At 38.6% G+C, this 21745-nt stretch overlaps 1 protein-coding gene across 2 annotated transcripts in view; it reads right to left on the bottom strand.

The window, feature by feature from the left end:
- LOC128685975 (nucleoprotein TPR-like) overlaps positions 1–21745 on the bottom strand; it is a 243857-nt gene that overhangs the window by 51157 nt on the left and 170955 nt on the right. For both annotated transcript variants that reach the window (XM_070083193.1, XM_070083194.1), the window contains exons 30-32: positions 21419–21574; positions 20254–20313; positions 19537–19682 (exon numbers count right to left, since the gene is read on the bottom strand). In XM_070083193.1, coding sequence (XP_069939294.1) covers positions 19537–19682; positions 20254–20313; positions 21419–21574 — 362 coding nt within the window. The remainder of the gene's footprint in view (positions 1–19536; positions 19683–20253; positions 20314–21418; positions 21575–21745) is intronic.

Below are 21745 nucleotides of genomic sequence, written 5' to 3'. Positions count from 1 at the left end.
GTGTGTGTGTGTGTGTGTGTGTGTGTGTGTGTGTATGTATGTATGTGTGTGTGTATGTATGTGTGTATGTATGTGTGTATGTATGTATGTGTGTATGTATGTGTGTATGTATGTGTGTATGTATGTATATATGTATGTATGTATGTATGTATATGTGTGTGTGTGTGTGTATGTATATATATATATATATATATATATATATATATATATATATATATATATATATATATATATATAATTTTTTTTTTTCAACAAGTCGGCCGTCTCCCACCGAGGCAGGGTGACCCAAAAAAGAAAGAAAATCCCCAAAAAGAAAATACTTTCATCATCATTCAACACTTTCACCACACTCGCACATTATCACTGTTTTTGCAGAGGTGCTCAGAATACAACAGTCTAGAAGCATACACATATAAAGATACACAACATATCCCTCCAAACTGCCAATATCCCAAACCCCTCCTTTAACCCTTTGAGGGTTTTCGTCGTACTAGTACGTCTTACGCGTAGGGGTTTTTGACGTACTAGTACTCATAAATTCTAGCGGCCTCAAATCTAGTGGGAGAAAGCTGGTAGGCCTTCATATGAAAGAATGGGTCTATGTAGTCAGTGTACACAGTCTAAAAAAAATCCTGCAGCACACAGTGCATAATGAGAAAAAAAAAAACTTTGACCATTTTTTTGGAATAAATCAGCGACTTTGCAGTGTATTTTCGTATGGTATTTATTGTTGTATTCTAGTTTTCTTGGTCTCATTTTATAGAATGGAAGACATATTACAGAAATTGAGATGATTTTGACTGGTTTTACAATGAAAGGTGCCTTGAAATTGAGCTCAAATTAGCAGAAATGTTCGATTTTTACCAAACTTCAAAAGTAAACAAATCGTGCCAAGCGTGCAATACACGTCAACTGGTGAGTCTAATATTCTTTCACAAGTGCACCAATAATATTTATACCATTTTTTACACTAATGCAGTAGTCTGCATAACAGTAAATCTTATATTTTTTGTGAAAATAAAAATTCAAAGTGGAAAGCAAAAGAATATAAGAGGGGCCTTGAGACGTGACTAATGACTAGAGGAAATGTCATTTTAGTGCCAGGAATGTCTTTCTTGTTTATTCTGGACCCTATTCGGAAATTGGCATCTTTTGAAATTTGTGTGAAATTGGCAAAATTGCTAAATTCTGACCACTGTACTGGAAATTTGAATTTCATAAATGAGTGGTTTCTTGCACCCATTCGATAGAAAAAATGGAGTTCTAGCGAAATATTCATGTTTTTTGTCGACTAGTACAGTGAAATAGGCCGAAAATGGGGCTCAAAGTGGGCAAAATCGCCGATGCGTAAACATCGCCGAGACCGCTAACTTTGCGAGAGCATAATTCCATAAGTTTTCTATCAAATTTCAAACTTTTGGCGTCTTTATGATCGGGAAAAAATTCTCTATCTTTTCATAAGAGAAAATAATTTTTTTTTTTCAAATTTGGCCGACCCTGAGAACGAGTTTCGGAGAGGGCCTGTCGACCCTCAAAGGGTAAAAGTGCAGGCATTGTACTTCCCATTTCCAGGACTCAAGTCCGACTATATGAAAATAACCGGTTTCCCTGAATCCCTTCACTAAATATTACCCTGCTCACGCTCCAACAGATCGTCAGGTCCCAAGTACCATTCGTCTCCATTCACTCCTATCTAACACGCTCACGCACGCTTGCTGGAAGTCCAAGCCCCTTGCCCACAAAACCTCCTTTACCCCCTCTCTCCAACCCTTTCGAGGACGACCCCTACCCCTCTTTCCTTCCCCTATAGATTTATATGCTTTCCATGTCATTCTACTTTGATCCATTCTCTCTAAATGACCAAACCACCTCAACAACCCCTCTTCTGCCCTCTGACTAATGCTTTTATTAACTCCACACCTTCTCCTAATTTCCACACTCCGAATTTTCTGCATAATATTTACACCACACATTGCCCTTAAACAGGACATCTCCACTGCCTCCAACCGTCTCCTCGCTGCTGCATTTACCACCCAAGCTTCACACCCATATAAGAGTGTTGGTACTACTATACTTTCATACATTCCCTTCTTTGCCTCCATAGATAACGTTTTTTGACTCCACATATACCTCAACGCACCACTCACCTTTTTTCCCTCATCAATTCTATGATTAACCTCATCCTTCATAAATCCATCCGCCGACACGTCAACTCCCAAGTATCTGAAAACATTCACTTCTTCCATACTCCTCCTCCCCAATTTGATATCCAATTTTTCTTTATCTAAATCATTTGACACCCTCATCACCTTACTCTTTTCTATGTTCACTTTCAACTTTCTACCTTTACACACATTCACAAACTCATCCACTAACCTTTGCAATTTTTCTTTAGAATCTCCCATAAGCACAGTATCATCAGCAAAAAGTAACTGTGTCAATTCCCATTTTGAATTTGATTCCCCATAATTTAATCCCACCCCTCTCATATACATATACATATATATATATATATATATATATATTTTTTTTTCAACAAGTCGGCCGTCTCCCACCGACGCAGGGTGACCCAAAAAAGAAAGAAAATCCCCAAAAAGAAAATACTTTCATCATCATTCAACACTTTCACCACACTCGCACATTATCACTGTTTTTGCAGAGGTGCTCAGAATACAACAGTTTAGAAGCATACACATATAAAGATACACAACATATCCCTCCAAACTGCCAATATCCCAAACCCCTCCTTTAAAGTGCAGGCATTGTACTTCCCATTTCCAGGACTCAAGTCCGACTATATATTTTTATATATTATCACACCGGCCGATTCCCACCAAGGCAGGGTGGCCCGAAAAAGAAAAACTTTCACCATCATTCACTCCATCACTGTCTTGCCAGAAGGGTGCTTTACACTACAGTTTTTAAACTGCAACATTAACACCCCTCCTTCAGAGTGCAGGCACTGTACTTCCCATCTCCAGGACTCAAGTCCGGCCTGCCGGTTTCCCTGAATCCCTTCATAAATGTTACTTTGCTCACACTCCAACAGCACGTCAAGTATTAAAAACCATTTGTCTCCATTCACTCCTATCAAACACGCTCACGCATGCCTGCTGGAAGTCCAAGCCCCTCGCACACAAAACCTCCTTTACCCCCTCCCTCCAACCCTTCCTAGGCCGACCCCTACCCCGCCTTCCTTCCACTACAGACTGATACACTCTTGAAGTCATTCTGTTTCGCTCCATTCTCTCTACATGTCCGAACCACCTCAACAACCCTTCCTCAGCCCTCTGGACAACAGTTTTGGTAATCCCGCACCTCCTCCTAACTTCCAAACTACGAATTCTCTGCATTATATTCACACCACACATTGCCCTCAGACATGACATCTCCACTGCCTCCAGCCTTCTCCTCGCTGCAACATTCATCACCCACGCTTCACACCCATATAAGAGCGTTGGTAAAACTATACTCTCATACATTCCCCTCTTTGCCTCCAAGGACAAAGTTCTTTGTCTCCACAGACTCCTAAGTGCACCACTCACTCTATTTCCCTCATCAATTCTATGATTCACCTCATCTTTCATAGACCCATCCGCTGACACGTCCACTCCCAAATATCTGAATACGTTCACCTCCTCCATACTCTCTCCCTCCAATCTGATATTCAATCTTTCATCACCTAATCTTTTTGTTATCCTCATAACCTTACTCTTTCCTGTATTCACCTTTAATTTTCTTCTTTTGCACACCCTACCAAATTCATCCACCAATCTCTGCAACTTCTCTTCAGAATCTCCCAAGAGCACAGTGTCATCAGCAAAGAGCAGCTGTGACAACTCCCACTTTGTGTGTGATTCTTTATCTTTTAACTCCACGCCTCTTGCCAAGACCCTCGCATTTACTTCTCTTACAACCCCATCTATAAATATATTAAACAACCACGGTGACATCACACATCCTTGTCTAAGGCCTACTTTTACTGGGAAAAAATTTCCTTCTTTCCTACATACTCTAACTTGAGCCTCACTATCCTCGTAAAAACTCTTCACTGCTTTCAGTAACCTACCTCCTACACCATACACTTGCAACATCTGCCACATTGCCCCCCTATCCACCCTGTCATACGCCTTTTCCAAATCCATAAATGCCACAAAGACCTCTTTAGCCTTATCTAAATACTGTTCACTTATATGTTTCACTGTAAACACCTGGTCCACACACCCCCTACCTTTCCTAAAGCCTCCTTGTTCATCTGCTATCCTATTCTCCGTCTTACTCTTAATTCTTTCAATTATAACTCTACCATACACTTTACCAGGTACACTCAACAGACTTATCCCCCTATAATTTTTGCACTCTCTTTTATTCCCTTTGCCTTTATACAAAGGAACTATGCATGCTCTCTGCCAATCCCTAGGTACCTTACCCTCTTCCATACATTTATTAAATAATTGCACCAACCACTCCAAAACTATATCCCCACCTGCTTTTAACATTTCTATCTTTATCCCATCAATCCCGGCTGCCTTACCCCCTTTCATTTTACCTACTGCCTCACGAACTTCCCCCACACTCACAACTGGCTCTTCCTCACTCCTACAATATGTTATTCCTCCTTGCCCTATACACGAAATCACAGCTTCCCTATCTTCATCAACATTTAACAATTCCTCAAAATATTCCTTCCATCTTCCCAATACCTCTAACTCTCCATTTAATAACTCTCCTCTCCTATTTTTAACTGACAAATCCATTTGTTCTCTAGGCTTTCTTAACTTGTTAATCTCACTCCAAAACTTTTTCTTATTTTCAACAAAATTTGTTGATAACATCTCACCCACTCTCTCATTTGCTCTCTTTTTACATTGCTTCACCACTCTCTTAACTTCTCTCTTTTTCTCCATATACTCTTCCCTCCTTGCATCACTTCTACTTTGTAAAAACTTCTCATATGCTAACTTTTTCTCCCTTACTACTCTCTTTACATCATCATTCCACCAATCGCTCCTCTTCCCTCCTGCACCCACTTTCCTGTAACCACAAACTTCTGCTGAACACTCTAACACTACATTTTTAAACCTACCCCATACCTCTTCGACCCCATTGCCTATGCTCTCATTAGCCCATCTATCCTCCAATAGCTGTTTATATCTTACCCTAACTGCCTCCTCTTTTAGTTTATAAACCTTCACCTCTCTCTTCCCTGATGCTTCTATTCTCCTTGTATCCCATCTACCTTTTACTCTCAGTGTAGCTACAACTAGAAAGTGATCTGATATATCCGTGGCCCCTCTATAAACATGTACATCCTGAAGTCTACTCAACAGTCTTTTATCTACCAATACATAATCCAAACTATATATATATATATATATATATATATATATATATATATATATATATATATATATATATATTATATATATATATATATTATATATATATATATATTATATATATATATATATATATATATAATATATATATATATATATATATATATATATATATTATATATATATATATTATATATATATATATATATATATATATATATATATTATATATATATATATATTATATATATATATATATTATATATATATATTTATATATATAGATTTATATATATATATATATATATATATATATATATATATATATATATATTTATATATATAGATTTATATATATATATATATTTATATATATATATAGATTTATATATATATATATATATATATATATATATATATATATATATATATATATATATATATATATATATATATATATATATATATATATATATATATTATATATATATATATATATATATATATATATATATGTATATTATATATATATATATATATTTATTATAGGTAGTAGGTTGGTAGACAGCAACCACCCAGGGAGGTACTACCGTCCTGCCAAGTGAGTGTAAAACGAAGCCTGTGATTGTTTTACATGATGGTAGGATTGCTGATGTCTTTTGTCTGTCTCATAAATATGCAAGATTACAGGCATGTCTTGCTACTTCTACTTACACTTAGGTCACACTACACATACATGTACACATTTATTTATACACACTCATCTGAGTTTTCTTTGATTTTATCTTAATAGTTCTTGGTCTTATTAATTTTCCTTTTATATCCATGGGGAAGTGGAATAAGAATCTTTCCTCCGTAAGCCATGCGTGTTGTAAAAGTCAACTAAAATGCCGGGAACAATGGGCTAGTAACCCCTTTTCCTGTAAAGATTACTAAAAAGAATAAGAAGAAGAAAATTGTCAAAGTGGGAAGTCTGAATGTGCGTGGATGTTGTGCAGATGATAAGAAAGAGATGATTGTGGATGTTATGAATGAGAAGAAGCTGGATGTCCTGGCTTTAAGTGAAACAAAGCTGAAGGGGGTGGGAGAGTTTCAGTGGAGAGGAATAAATGGGATTAGGTCAGGGGTTTCAAATAGAGTTAGAGCTAAAGAAGGAGTAGCAATAATGTTGAAGGATAAGCTATGGCAGGAAAAGAGGGACTATAAATGTATTAATTCAAGGATTATGTGGAGTAAAATAAAGATTGGATGTGAAAAGTGGGTTATAATAAGCGTGTATGCACCTGGAGAAGAGAGAAGTGTAGAGGAGAGAGAGAGATTTTGGGAAATGTTGAGTGAATGCGTGGGGAGTTTTGAATCAAGTGTGAGAGTAATGGTGGTTGGGGATTTTAATGCTAAAGTGGGTAAAAATGTTATGGAGGGAGTAGTAGGTAAATTTGGGGTGCCAGGGGTAAATGTAAATGGGGAGCCTTTAATTGAGCTATGTGTAGAAAGAAATTTGGTAATAAGTAATACATATTTTATGAAAAAGAGGATAAATAAATATACAAGGTATGATGTAGCACGTAATGAAAGTAGTTTATTAGATTATGTATTGGTGGATAAAAGGTTGATGGGTAGGCTCCAGGATGTACATGTTTATAGAGGGGCAACTGATATATCGGATCATTATTTAGTTGTAGCTACAGTTAGAGTAAGAGGTAGATGGGAAAAGAGGAAGGTGGCAACAACAAGTAAGAGGGAAGTGAAAGTGTATAAACTAAGGGAGGAGGAAGTTCGGGTGAGATATAAGCGACTATTGGCAGAAAGGTGGGCTAGTGCAAAGATGAGTAGTGGGGGGGTTGAAGAGGGTTGGAATAGTTTTAAAAATGCAGTATTAGAATGTGGGGCAGAAGTTTGTGGTTATAGGAGGGTGGGGGCAGGAGGAAAGAGGAGTGATTGGTGGAATGATGAAGTAAAGGGTGTGATAAAAGAGAAAAAGGTAGCTTATGAGAGGTTTTTACAAAGCAGAAGTGTTATAAGAAGAGCAGAGTATATGGAGAGTAAAAGAAAGGTAAAGAGAGTGGTGAGAGAGTGCAAAAGGAGAGCAGATGATAGAGTGGGAGAGGCACTGTCAAGAAATTTTAATGAAAATAAGAAAAAATTTTGGAGTGAGTTAAACAAGTTAAGAAAGCCTAGGGAAAATATGGATTTGTCAGTTAAAAACAGAGTAGGGGAGTTAGTAGATGGGGAGATGGAGGTATTGGGTAGATGGCGAGAATATTTTGAGGAACTTTTAAATGTTAAGGAAGAAACAGAGGCAGTAATTTCATGCACTGGTCAGGGAGGTATACCATCTTTTAGGAGTGAAGAAGAGCAGAATGTAAGTGTGGGGGAGGTACGTGAGGCATTACGTAAAATGAAAGGGGGTAAAGCAGCTGGAACTGATGGGATCATGACAGAAATGTTAAAAGCAGGGGGGGATATAGTGTTGGAGTGGTTGGTACTTTTGTTTAATAAATGTATGAAAGAGGGGAAGGTACCTAGGGATTGGCAGAGAGCATGTATAGTCCCTTTATATAAAGGGAAAGGGGACAAAAGAGACTGAAAAATTTTAGAGGAATAAGCTTACTGAGTATACCAGGAAAAGTGTACGGTAGGGTTATAATTGAAAGAATTAGAGGTAAGACAGAATGTAGGATTGCGGACGAGCAAGGAGGTTTTAGAGTGGGTAGGGGATGTGTAGATCAGGTGTTTACATTGAAGCATATATGTGAACAGTATTTAGATAAAGATAGGGAAGTTTTTATTGCATTTATGGATTTAGAAAAGGCATATGATAGAGTGGATAGAGGAGCAATGTGGCAGATGTTGCAAGTATATGGAATAGGTGGTAAGTTATTAAATGCTGTAAAGAGTTTTTATGAGGATAGTGAGGCTCAGGTTAGGGTGTGTAGAAGAGAGGGAGACTACTTCCCGGTAAAAGTAGGTCTTAGACAGGGATGTGTAATGTCACCATGGTTGTTTAATATATTTATAGATAGGGTTTTAAAGGAAGTAACTGCTAGGGTTTTGGGGAGAGGGGTGGGATTAAATTTTGGGGAATCAAATTCAAAATGGGAATTGACACAGTTACTTTTTGCTGATGATACTGTGCTTATGGGAGATTCTAAAGAAAAAATTGCAAAGGTTAGTGGATAAGTTTGGGAATGTGTGTAAAGGTAGAAAGTTGAAAGTGAACATAGAAAAGAGTAAGGTGATGAGGGTGTCAAATGATTTAGATAAAGAAAAATTGGATATCAAATTGGGGAGGAGGAGTATGGAAGAAGTGAATGTTTTCAGATACTTGGGAGTTGACGTGTCGGCGGATGGATTTATGAAGGATGAGGTTAATCATAGAATTGATGAGGGAAAAAAGGTGAGTGGTGCGTTGAGGTATATGTGGAGTCAAAAAACGTTATCTATGGAGGCAAAGAAGGGAATGTATGAAAGTATAGTAGTACCAACACTCTTATATGGGTGTGAAGCTTGGGTGGTAAATGCAGCAGCGAGGAGACGGTTGGAGGCAGCGGAGGATGTCCTGTTTAAGGGCAATGTGTGGTGTAAATATTATGCAGAAAATTCGGAGTGTGGAAATTAGGAGAAGGTGTGGAGTTAATAAAAGTATTAGTCAGAGGGCAGAAGAGGGGTTGTTGAGGTGGTTTGGTCATTTAGAGAGAATGGATCACAGTAGAATGACATGGAAAGCATATAAATCTATAGGGGAAGGAAGGCGGGGTAGGGGTCGTCCTCGAAAGGGTTGGAGAGAGGGGGTAAAGGAGGTTTTGTGGGTAAGGGGCTTGGACTTCCAGCAAGCGTGCGTGAGCGTGTTAGATAGGAGTGAATGGAGACGAATGGTACTTGGGACCTGACGATCTGTTGGAGTGTGAGCAGGGTAATATTTAGTGAAGGGATTCAGGGAAACCGGTTATTTTCATATAGTCGGACTTGAGTCCTGGAAATGGGAAGTACAATGCCTGCACTTTAAAGGAGGGGTTTGGGATATTGGCAGTTTGGAGGGATATGTTGTGTATCTTTATATGTTTATGCTTCTAGACTGTTGTATTCTGAGCACCTCTGCAAAAACAGTGATAATGTGTGAGTGTGGTGAAAGTGTTGAATGATGATGAAAGTATTTTATTTTTGGGAATTTTCTTTCTTTTTTGGTCACCCTGCCTCGGTGGGAGACGGCCGACTTGTTGAAAAAAAAAAAAAAAAAATATATATATATATATATATATATATATACATATATATATATATGTACACACACACACACACTATATATATACAGTGGACCCCCGGTTAACGAACTTTTTTCATTCCAGTAGTATGTTCAGGTGCCAGTACTGACCGAATTTTTTCCCATAAGGAATATTGTGAAGTAGATTAGTCCATTTCAGACCCCCAAACATACACGTACAAACGCACTTACATAAATACACTTACATAATTGGTCGCATTTGGAGGTGATCGTTAAGCGGGGGTCCACTGTATATATATATATATATATATATATATATATATATATATATATATATAAATAGATAGTCGGACTTGAGTCCTGGAAATGGGAAGTACAATGCCTGCACTTTAAAGGAGGGGTTGGGATATTGGCAGTTTGGAGGGATATGTTGTGTATCTTTATATGTGTATGCTTCTAAACTGTTGTATTCTGAGCACCTCTGCAAAAACAGTGATAATGTGCGAGTGTGGTGAAAGTGTTGAATGATGATGAAAGTATTTTCTTTTTGGGGATTTTCTTTCTTTTTTGGGTCACCCTGCCTCGGTGGGAGACGGCCGACTTGTTGAAAATATTATATAATATATATATATATATATATATATATATATATATATATATATATATATATATATATATATATATATATATATATATATATATGTATATGTATATGAGAGGGGTGGGATTAAATTATGGGGAATCAAATTCAAAATGGGAATTGACACAGTTACTTTTTGCTGATGATACTGTGCTTATGGGAGATTCTAAAGAAAAATTGCAAAGGTTAGTGGATGAGTTTGAGAATATGTGTAAAGGTAGAAAGTTGAAAGTGAACATAGAAAAGAGTAAGGTGATGAGGGTATCAAATGATTTAGATAAAGAAAAATTGGATATCAAATTGGGGAGGAGGAGTATGGAAGAAGTGAATGTTTTCAGATACTTGGGAGTTGACGTGTCGGCGGATGGATTTATGAAGGATGAGGTTAATCATAGAATTGATGAGGGAAAAAAGGTGAGTGGTGCGTTGAGGTATATGTGGAGTCAAAAAACATTATCTATGGATGCAAAGAAGGGAATGTATGAAAGTATAGTAGTACCAACACTCTTATATGGATGTGAAGCTTGGGTGGTAAATGCAGCAGCGAGGAGGCGGTTGGAGGCAGTGGAGATGTCCTGTCTAAGGGCAATGTGTGGTGTAAATATTATGCAGAAAATTCGGAGTGTGGAAATTAGGAGAAGGTGTGGAGTTAATAAAAGCATTAGTCAGAGGGCAGAAGAGGGGTTGTTGAGGTGGTTTGGTCATTTAGAGAGAATGGATCAAAGTAGAATGACATGGAAAGCATATAAATCTATAGGGGAAGGAAAGAGGGGTAGGGGTCGTCCTCGAAAGGGTTGGAAAGAGGGGGTAAAGGAGGTTTTGTGGGCGAGGGGCTTGGACTTCCAGCAAGCGTGCATGAGCGTGTTAGATAGGAGTGAATGGAGACGAATGATACTTGGGACCTGACGATCTGTTGGAGTGTGAGCAGGGTAATATTTAGTGAAGGGATTCAGGTAAACCGGTTATTTTCATATAGTCGGACTTGAGTCCTGGAAATGGGAAGTACAATGCCTGCACTTTAAAGGAGTGGTTTGGGATATTGGCAGTTTGGAGGGATATGTTGTGTATCTTTATAGGTATATGCTTCTAAACTGTTGTATTCTGGGCACCTCTGCAAAAGCAGTGATAATGTGTGAGTGTGGTGAAAGTGTTGAATGATGATGAAAGTATTTTCTTTTTGGGGATTTTCTTTCTTTTTTGGGTCACCCTGCCTCGGTGGGAGACGACCGACTTGTTGAGAGAGAAAAAAAAAAAAAAATATATACATATATAGTATTGGAGTGGTTGGTACGTTTGTTTAATAAATGTATGAAAGTGGGGAAGGTACCTAGGAATTGGTGGAGAGCATGTATAGTCCCTTTATATAAAGGGAAGGGGGACAAAAGAGATTGTAAAAGTTATAGAGGAATAAGTTTATTGAGTATACCAGGAAAAGCGTACGGTAGGGTTATTATTGAAAGAATTAGAGGTAAGACAGAATGTAGGATTGCGGATGAGCAAGTAGGTTTCAGAGTGGGTAGGGGATGTGTAGATGAAGTGTTTACATTGAAGCATATATGTGAACAGTATTTAGATAAAGGTAGGGAAGTTTTTATTGCATTTATGGATTTAGAAAAGGCATATGATAGAGTGGATAGGGGAACAATGTGGCAGATGTTGCAAGTACAGTGGACCCTCAACGTTCGATACTAATCCGTTCCTGAGAGCTACTCAATGTCGAAAATATCGAAAGTCGAATTAGTTTTCCCCAAAAGAAATAATGGAAATCAAATTTATCCGTGCAAGACACCCAAAAGTACGAAAAATTTTTTTTTACCACATGAAATATTAAGTTCAATGCAATAAAATAATTACAATAACAGCAATAACAATACATTAATAACAATAGAATAATTGACACTTACCTTTAATGAAGATCTGGTGATGATTGATGGGATGGGAGGAGGGAAGAGTGTCAAGGCTGTTACTGTTTAGAAGGGGAATCCTCTTCAATTAGAACTTGAGGTAGCAAGTCCTTTTCCGGGGTTACTTCCCTCCTTCTTTTAATGCCACTAGGACCAGCTTGAGAGTCACTGGGCTTCTGTCACACAACATATCTGTCCATGCAGGCCTGTACCTCCCGTTCCTTTATGACTTTCCTAAAGTGGTTCACAACACTGTCAGTGTACAGGTTGCCAACACGGCTTGCAGTAGCTGTGTCAGGGTGATTTTCATCAAGAAAGGTTTGCACTTCAAGCCACTTTGCACACATTTCCTTAATCTTTGAAGTAGGCAACTTCTTCAATTTCTCTCTCCCCTCCTCTGAAGCAGTTTCCTCAGGTCTTGCCTCTTGCTGTTGACGATGATCTAGCAGGTCATCAGTGGTTAGTTCGTCATTGTCCTCCTCCATCAACTCTTCCACATCCTCCCCACTAACCTCCAACCCCAAGGACTTCCCCAATGCCACAATGGATTCCTCAACTGGCATACACTTCTCAGGGTTAGCCTCAAAATAACTTTTGTCTACACATTCTGGCCATAGTTTTTTCCAAGCAGAGTTCAAGGTCCTCTTAGTCACTTCCTCCCAAGCCTTACCTATAAGGTTTAAAGAATTGAGGGTATTAAAGTGATCCTTCCAAAACTCTTTTAGAGTCAGTTGAGTTTCTGTGGTCACTACAAAGCACTTTTGAAACATAGCTTTTGTGTACAGTTTCTTGAAGTTGGAAATGACCTGCTGGTCCATGGGCTGCAGAAGAGGAGTGTTATTAGGAGGCAAAAACTTGACCTTAATTAAGCTCATGTCCGCAGAAAGTCGCTCTGCCACGTCTGAAGGATGACCAGGGGCATTGTCTAATACCAGGAGGCACTTGAAGTCTAATTTCTTTTCAGTTAGGTAATTTTTCACAGTGGGGGCAAATGCATGGTATAGCCAGACATAGAAAAAGCCCCTAGTGACCCATGCCTTACTGTATGCCCTCCACAGCACACACAAATTAGCGTTGAAGACATTCTTTTGCCTGAACACTCTGGGAGTTTCGGAGTGATACACCAATAAAGGCTTCACTTTGCAATCGCCACTAGCATTGGCACACATTAACAGAGTAAGCCTGTCTTTCATAGGCTTATGTCCTGGGAGTGCCTTTTCCTCCTGAGTAATGTAGGTCCTGCTTGGGAATTTCTTCCAAAACAGGCTTGTTTCGTCACAGTTAAACACTTGTTCAGGTTTCAATCCTTCAGCCTCTATGTACTCCTTGAATTCATGCACATATTTTCAGCTGTTTTGTGGTCCGAACTGGCAGCCTCACCATGCCTTATCACACTATGTATGCCACTACGATTCTTAAATCTTTCAAACCAACCTTTGCTGGCCTTCAAGTCACTCACATCAGCACTAGTTGCAGGCAATTTCTTTACCAAATCGTCATACAACTGCCTAGCCTTTTCACAAATGATTGCTTGAGAGATGCTATCTCCTGCTATCTGTTTTTCATTTATCCACACCAATAACAGTCTCTCAACATCTTCTAACACTAGCGATCTCTGTTTCGAAAACAAAGTAGCACCTTGTGCAACAACAGCTTCCTTGATTGCCATTCTCCTGCTCACTATAGTAGAGATGGTTGATTGGGGTTTACTATACAACCTGGCCAGCTCCGACACACACACTCCACTTTCGTACTTTGCAATTATCTCTTTCTTCATTTCAATAGTCATTAGCGCCTTTTTTCTCGAAGGCTTGGCACTAGAAGCTTTCTTGGGGCCCATGGTTGCTTATTTTGCAGAAACAAGCACCAAAAAAAGTGACAATATGGAATGTACCAAATGTATCCTTAGATGCGCGCACACTGGCTGGCTTGTAAACACTGGCACACACGGTGCAGTTCAGGCCACACGTGGACACGTCTCGTACGAAACGAGACGAATCGCATTGAATGTCGGGTTTTCCATTGAATGCTGAGGCGGAATTTTTGTGTTAAAATGCATCGAATGTTGGATTTATCAAATGTCGATGCCATCGAATGTCGGGGGTCCACTGTATATGGAATAGGTGATAAGTTACTAAATGCTGTCAAGAGTTTTTATGAGGATAGTGAGGCTCAGGTTAGAGTGTGTAGAAGAGAGGGAGACTACTTCCCGGTAAAAGTAGGTCTTAGACAGGGATGTGTAATGTCACCATGGTTGTTTAATATATTTATAGATGGGGTTGTAAAAGAAGTAAATGCTAGGGTGTTCGGGAGAGGGGTGGGATTAACCCTTTCAGGGTCCGTCCCGTAGATCTACGGCTTTACGGTGAGTGTACAAACCGTAGATCTACGCCATGAGCTCAGCTCACTCTGATAAACTGTGAGTGGTACATTTGGGCCTAGATATGAGAGAATACATCTATGTGGTATGTGTGCACCACATAAAATAGATCCTGCAGCACACTGTGTATAATGAGAGAAAAAAACTGAAATCATGATTTTTCGATTAAAACAGCAACTTTGCAGTGTTTTTTCGTATGTTTTTTTATAGTTGTATTTGCGATTTCTTGGTCTCATTTGATAGAATGGAAGACATATTTCAGAAATAGAGATGATTTTGATTGGTTTTAGCACTGGAAATGGCTTGAAACTGAGCTCAAAGTAGCGGAAATGTTAAATTTTTGCCGATATTCAAGAGTAAACAAACGACCTCACACGTCTAATACACGTCAGCTGGTGGGTCTAATATACATTCACAAATATGGTGATGATATTTATACAATTATTACAGTATTGCATAACAGTAAATCTTCTATTTTTTGGTGTGAATAAAAATTCATTATGTGAATAAAAAATCAAAATGGAATTTATTTATAAAGCCTCAAAACACAACTAATGAACAGAGGAAATGTTAGTTTAGTGCCAGGAATGCCTACATTGTTTATTCTGGACCCTATTTTGAAATTGGAATATTTTGAACTTTGTGTTAAATTGGCCAAATTAACAATTTCCGATCACTTTATTTTGTAGTTGAAACAGTTGACTTGGCGATTTCTTGTGCTCAATCGATAGAATAGAAGTAATACTAGTGAAATAGCTAAGAATTTGGTTGATTGGAATAATGTAATTGGCCTAAAATGGGAGTCAAAGTCGGCGAAATCGCCGATTCGTAAATATCGCTGACACATCAAAATTCGCGAGAGCATAATTTCGTCAATTTTCCACCAAATTTCGTACTTTTTGTTTTATTACCTTCACAAAAAGATTCTCTACGATTTCATAAGAAAAAATAACAATTTTTTTTTTTTAAATTCTTGGACACTGGTGCATGACTCCAGATTTGGGCCTTGGACCCTGAAAGGGTTAAATTATGGGGAATCAAATACAAAATGGGAATTGACACAGTTACTTTTTGCTGATGATACTGTGCTTATGGGAGATTCTAAAGAAAAATTACAAATGTTAGTGAATGAGTTTGGGTGTGTAAAGGTAGAAAATTGAAAGTGAACATAGAAAAGAGTAAGGTGATGAGGGTATCAAATGATTTAGATAAAAGAAAAATTGGATATCAAATTGGGGAGGAGGAGTATGGAAGGAGTGAATGTTTTCAGATACTTGGGAGTTGATGTGTCGGTGGATGGATTTATGAAGGATGAGGTTAATCATAGAATTGATGAAGGAAAAAAGGTGAGTGGTGCGTTGAGGTATATGTGGAGTCAAAAAACGTTATCTATGGAGGCAAAGAAGGGAATGTATGAAAGTATAGTAGTACCAACACTCTTATATGGGTGTGAAGCTTGGGTTGTGAATGCAGCAGCGAGGAGGCGGTTGGAGGCAGTGGAGATGTCCTGTCTAAGGGCAATGTGTGGTGTAAATATTATGCAGAAAATTCGGAGTGTGGAAATTAGGAGAAGGTGTGGAGTTAATAAAAATATTAGTCAGAGGGCTGAAGAGGAGTTGTTGAGGTGGTTTGGTCATTTAGAGAGAATAGATGAAAGTAGAATGACATGGAGAGCATTTAAATCTGTAGAAGGAAGGCGGGGTAGAGGTCGTCCTCGAAAAGGTTGGAAGGAAGGGTTAAGGGAGGTTTTGTGGGCGAGGGGCTTGGACTTCCAGCAGGCGTGCATGAGCGTGTTAGATAGGAGTGAATGGAGACGAATGGTTTTTGGGACCTGACGAGCTGTTGTATTGTGAGCAGGGTAATATTTAGTGAAGGGATTCAGGGAAGTTCGGGTGAGATATAAGCGACTATTGGCAGAAAGGTGGGCTAGTGCAAAGATGAGTAGTGGGGGGGGGGGGTTGAAGAGGGTTGGAATAGTTTTAAAAATGCAGTATTAGAATGTGGGGCAGAAGTTTGTGGTTATAGGAGGGTGGGGGCAGGAGGAAAGAGGAGTGATTGGTGGAATGATGAAGTAAAGGGTGTGATAAAAGAGAAAAAGGTAGCTTATGAGAGGTTTTTACAAAGCAGAAGTGTTATAAGAAGAGCAGAGTATATGGAGAGTAAAAGAAAGGTAAAGAGAGTGGTGAGAGAGTGCAAAAGGAGAGCAGATGATAGAGTGGGAGAGGCACTGTCAAGAAATTTTAATGAAAATAAGAAAAATTTTTGGAGTTAAACAAGTTAAGAAAGCCTAGGGAAAATATGGATTTGTCAGTTAAAAACAGAGTAGGGGAGTTAGTAGATGGGGAGAGTGAGGTATTAGGTAGATGGCGAGAATATTTTGAGGAACTTTTAAATGTTAAGGAAGAAACAGAGGCAGTAATTTCATGCACTGGTCAGGGAGGTATACCATCTTTTAGGAGTGAAGAAGAGCAGAATGTAAGTGTGGGGGAGGTACGTGAGGCATTACGTAAAATGAAAGGGGGTAAAGCAGCTGGAACTGATGGGATCATGACAGAAATGTTAAAAGCAGGGGGGGATATAGTGTTGGAGTAGTTGGTACTTTTGTTTAATAAATGTATGAAAGAGGGGAAGGTACCTAGGGATTGGCGGAGAGCATGTATAGTCCCTTTATATAAAGGGAAAGGGGACAAAAGAGACTGTAAAAATTATAGAGGAATAAGCTTACTGAGTATACCAGGAAAAGTGTACGGTAGGGTTATAATTGAAAGAATTAGAGGTAAGACAGAATGTAGGATTGCGGATGAGGAAGGAGGTTTCAGAGTGGGTAGGGGATGTGTAGATCAAGTGTTTACATTGAAGCATATATGTGAACAGTATTTAGATAAAGGTAGGGAAGTTTATATTGCATTTATGGATTTAGAAAAGGCATCCTAGGTAGTAGGTTGGTAGACAGCAACCGCCCAGGGAGGTACTACCGTCCTGCCAAGTAAATGTAAAACTGAAGCCTGTAACTGTTTTACACGATGGTAGGATTGCTGGTGTCCTTTTTTTTTCTGTCTCATGAACATGCAAGATTTCAGGTACGTCTTGCTACTTCTACTTACACTTAGGTCACACTACACATACATGTACAAGCATATATATACACACCCCTTTGGGTTTTCTTCTATTTTCTTTCTAGTTCTTGTTCTTGTTTATTTCCTCTTACCTCCATGGGGAAGTGGAACAGAATTCTTCCTCCGTAAGCCATGCGTGTTGTAAGAGGCGACTAAAATGCCGGGAGCAAGGGGCTAGTAACCTCTTCTCCTGTATATATTACTATATGCAAAAGGAGAAACTTTCGTTTTTCCTTTTGGGCCACCCCGCCTCGGCGGGATACAGCCGGTGTGTTGAAAGAAAGAAAGAAAGAAAAGGCATATGATAGAGTGGATAGAGGAGCAATGTGGCAGATGTTGCAAGTATATGGAATAGGTGGTAAGTTATTAAATGCTGTAAAGAGTTTTTATGAGGATAGTAAGGCTCAGGTTAGGGTGTGTAGAAGAGAGGGAGACTACTTCCCGGTAAAAGTAGGTCTTAGACAGGGATGTGTAATGTCACCATGGTTGTTTAATATATTTATAGATGGGGTTGTAAAGGAAGTAAATGCTAGGGTGTTCGGGAGAGGGGTGGGATTAAATTTTGGGTAATCAAATTCAAAATGGGAATTGACAGTTACTTTTTGCTGATGATACTGTGCTTATGGGAGATTCTAAAGAAAAATTGCAAAGGTTAGTGGATGAGTTTGGGAATGTGTGTAAAGGTAGAAAGTTGAAAGTGAACATAGAAAAGAGTAAGGTGATGAGGGTGTCAAATGATTTAGATAAAGAAAAATTGGATATCAAATTGGGGAGGAGGAGTATGGAAGAAGTGAATGTTTTCAGATCCTTGGGAGTTGATGTGTCGGTGGATGGATTTATGAAGGATGAGGTTAATCATAGAATTGATGAGGGGAAAAAGGTGAGTGGTGCGTTGAGGTATATGTGGAGTCAAAAAACGTTATCTATGGAGGCAAAGAAGGGAATGTATGAAAGTATAGTAGTACCAACACTCTTATATGGGTGTGAAGCTTGGGTGGTAAATGCAGCAGCGAGGAGACGGTTGGAGGCAGTGGAGATGTCCTGTTTAAGGGCAATGTGTGGTGTAAATATTATGCAGAAAATTCGGAGTGTGGAAATTAGGAGAAGGTGTGGAGTTAATAAAAGTATTAGTCAGAGGGCAGAAGAGGGGTTGTTGAGGTGGTTTGGTCATTTAGAGAGAATGGATCAAAGTAGAATGACATGGAAAGCATATAAATCTATAGGGGAAGGAAGGCGGGGTAGGGGTCGTCCTCAAAAGGGTTGGAGAGAGGGGGGTAAAGGAGGTTTTGTGGGCAAGGGGCTTGGACTTCCAGCAAGCGTGCGTGAGCGTGTTAGATAGGAGTGAATGGAGACGAATGGTACTTGGGACCTGACGATCTGTTGGAGTGTGAGCAGGGTAATATTTAGTGAAGGGATTCAGGGAAGCCGGTTATTTTCATATAGTCGGACTTGAGTCCTGGAAATGGGAAGTACAATCCCTACACTTTAAAGGAGGGGTTTGGGATATTGACAGTTTGGAGGGATATGTTGTGTATCTTTATATGTGTATGCTTCTAGACTGTTGTATTCTGAGCACCTTTGCAAAAACAGTGATTATATGTGAGTGAGGTGAAAGTGTTGAATGATGATGAAAGTATTTTCTTTTTGGGGATTTTCTTTCTTTTTGAGTCACCCTGCCTCCATGGAAGACAAAAAAAAAAAAGTATATAATGAACATTACCAGCAGTTTGTAAAACTTTTCTGATCTCTTAGAAGTTTATAGGAAAAATCCAGCAATCCTACCCAGAGCATACAATATTTAACAAATCACTGAATGGAAAAATTAACAAAAGTGCACTATTGATACTGATGCTAGAAATACAAATGAATAAATAAATGTAAATCTACAAGTCACTCAAATTAGAATGAATCTCAGGTCAAATAGCTAACACTCACTGCAGTTTGACACATTCCTCTTGGACACTCTCTTGTTTTTGACGGAGTGTAGAAAGTGTTTCCTCTAATTCCTTAATTTTCTCTGAGCTTGCTGCAACAGTAGTGCCAGTGGTGGCTTCACCATCAGTGCCCTCACCTCCAGTGCCCTGTAACACAAAATTAATTTGTCTTGTACAGTAAGCTGACCTTTTAGTGACTTTTTTAAGCAAACTTATGCAAGTAATAGTTTTTTAAACATCAGCTGTCTCTCACCAAGGTAGGGTGACCCCTTTTCCCCAAAAAGAGGAAGCATTTACCATTCATTCATTCAAGTGCACAGACATCACAATTCAAATGACCCTCTGAACTATAACATCCCTACTCCTCCCTCAGAGTGCAGGCACTATACTTCCTACCTCCAGGTCTAAAGTCCAGCTAACCAGTTTCCCTGAATCCCTTAATAAATGTTGCCTAGCTCACACTACAACACACATGAAATCCTTAAAGTAACTTTTCACCCACCCTGATCTAACATGCTCACACACACCTGCTGAATGACACAGCCCCATCACACACTCTCTCTAACCCTTCCTGGATGACCCTTACCCTTCCTTCCTTCCACCCGATTTATACACCCTCTTGGTCACCTTTTTCTGCTCCATCTGAAAGTAGTCCTATTAACAATTAATAACCGGTCCCTCTTTAAAAAATATAACCAAAAAAACAATAATAACTTACACTTGCAGCAGCAGCGCCACCTTCAGCAGCTTTCTTGTATTTAGTTGCAATCTTGCGGAGCTGGAATTTTTTAGGGAAGATATTTAATACTGATTACCAATAAGAAAAATGGATAAAATGGGCACTATATATTTATTTATCTGTGTGTAATCAAAATATAATGAAAGAATCCCCCAAAAATGTGCATCAAACATTCATAATTCGTGCAGGTTATGTTCCTGAAAACTGAAAAACAATTATAATTTGGTATTAATAAATTATAAAATATTTACCACTAAGTGCATTCATGCTGCTGATACCAGTGCATGATCAGTTTTCCCAACTCCAACAAACCACAAAATTTTAAGAATTCTTATTTCATTTTTCTTTATTTTTGTAGTTCAATTGAAAAACATATGCTCTCTCAAAATGTAAGAAATTGTTTTTCTTTTTCAGAATTTTGCAACACATCCAGGAAATTTTAGTTCTAGGTATGTAACAGTTTAGGTGTTAATTAAGTGAAAGTGATCAAAATCTGTCCATCGAGATATTTTTTTTCACTAGCTCTTGGAACCTCTGTAAAGGCAAACAATGCTTATTAAGAGACAGTGGCAAAATTAATTAATTCACTCTCTCTCTCACTCACTTTCTCCCTCTCTCAACATAATAGACTGAAAAGTTTTTATTTTTTTTAACACTTGCTATCTCCCACCAAGACCGGAAGATGAAAAAAACACTTTCACCATCATTCACTCCATCACTGTCTTGCCAGAGGTGTGCTGATACTACAGTACAGATCCCCCTCCTAACTGCAAATATCCAAACTACTACTTCAGAGTGCAGGCACTGTACTTCCCACCTCTAAGACTCAAGTCCAGCTAAGTGGTTTCCCTGAATCCCTTCACAAGTTGTTACCTTGCTCAAACTATGGCAGTCCCAAACACCATTGGCCTCCACTCCTAACATGCTCACACATGCCTGCTGGATGTCCAAGCCCCTAGCATACAAAACCTTATACCTATCACATATCTGGCCATGGAGACAATTTTTTGTTACAAAGATAAGTCACACTAACCAATCAAAATTTAAGAGGCCCAAGAGCTGGACATCCTCACAAACTCACTCTTACTAATGCAGGGTTGAACACATTATATGGTACATTATTCAGTAAAATACATAACCTTACCTGTAATGACTGCTTTTCAAAGTTATCTGCCTTTTTAACAGCCTCAGCAAGTTTTCCCTCCAACTCCTTTAATTTTTCTGCAAGATTTTCTGCTTCCTGTTTTGTTATTTCTAGCTGATGTCTTTGAGCTTCTTCACGCTGCTTCAGCTCAAGCATCTGCATTAACACAAGATTGTCATTCAGAACATGGTATATTTAAAAACTTTAAAATACAGTGATTCAGTTCAATTGATAAAATCTCGTACTATAAAAAAAAACAGTAGACAGTCAATTAATGTGAGTTTTACATTTCTGAAAATAGACTTCTAACCTAATCTAGCACTAATT

The sequence above is a fragment of the Cherax quadricarinatus genome, chromosome 9 (genome assembly GCF_038502225.1).
Source record: "Cherax quadricarinatus isolate ZL_2023a chromosome 9, ASM3850222v1, whole genome shotgun sequence".
NCBI lineage: Eukaryota > Metazoa > Arthropoda > Malacostraca > Decapoda > Parastacidae > Cherax > Cherax quadricarinatus.
The sequence above is the reverse complement of the archived record's forward strand: the minus strand, read 5'-3'. Positions and strand labels throughout refer to the sequence as shown.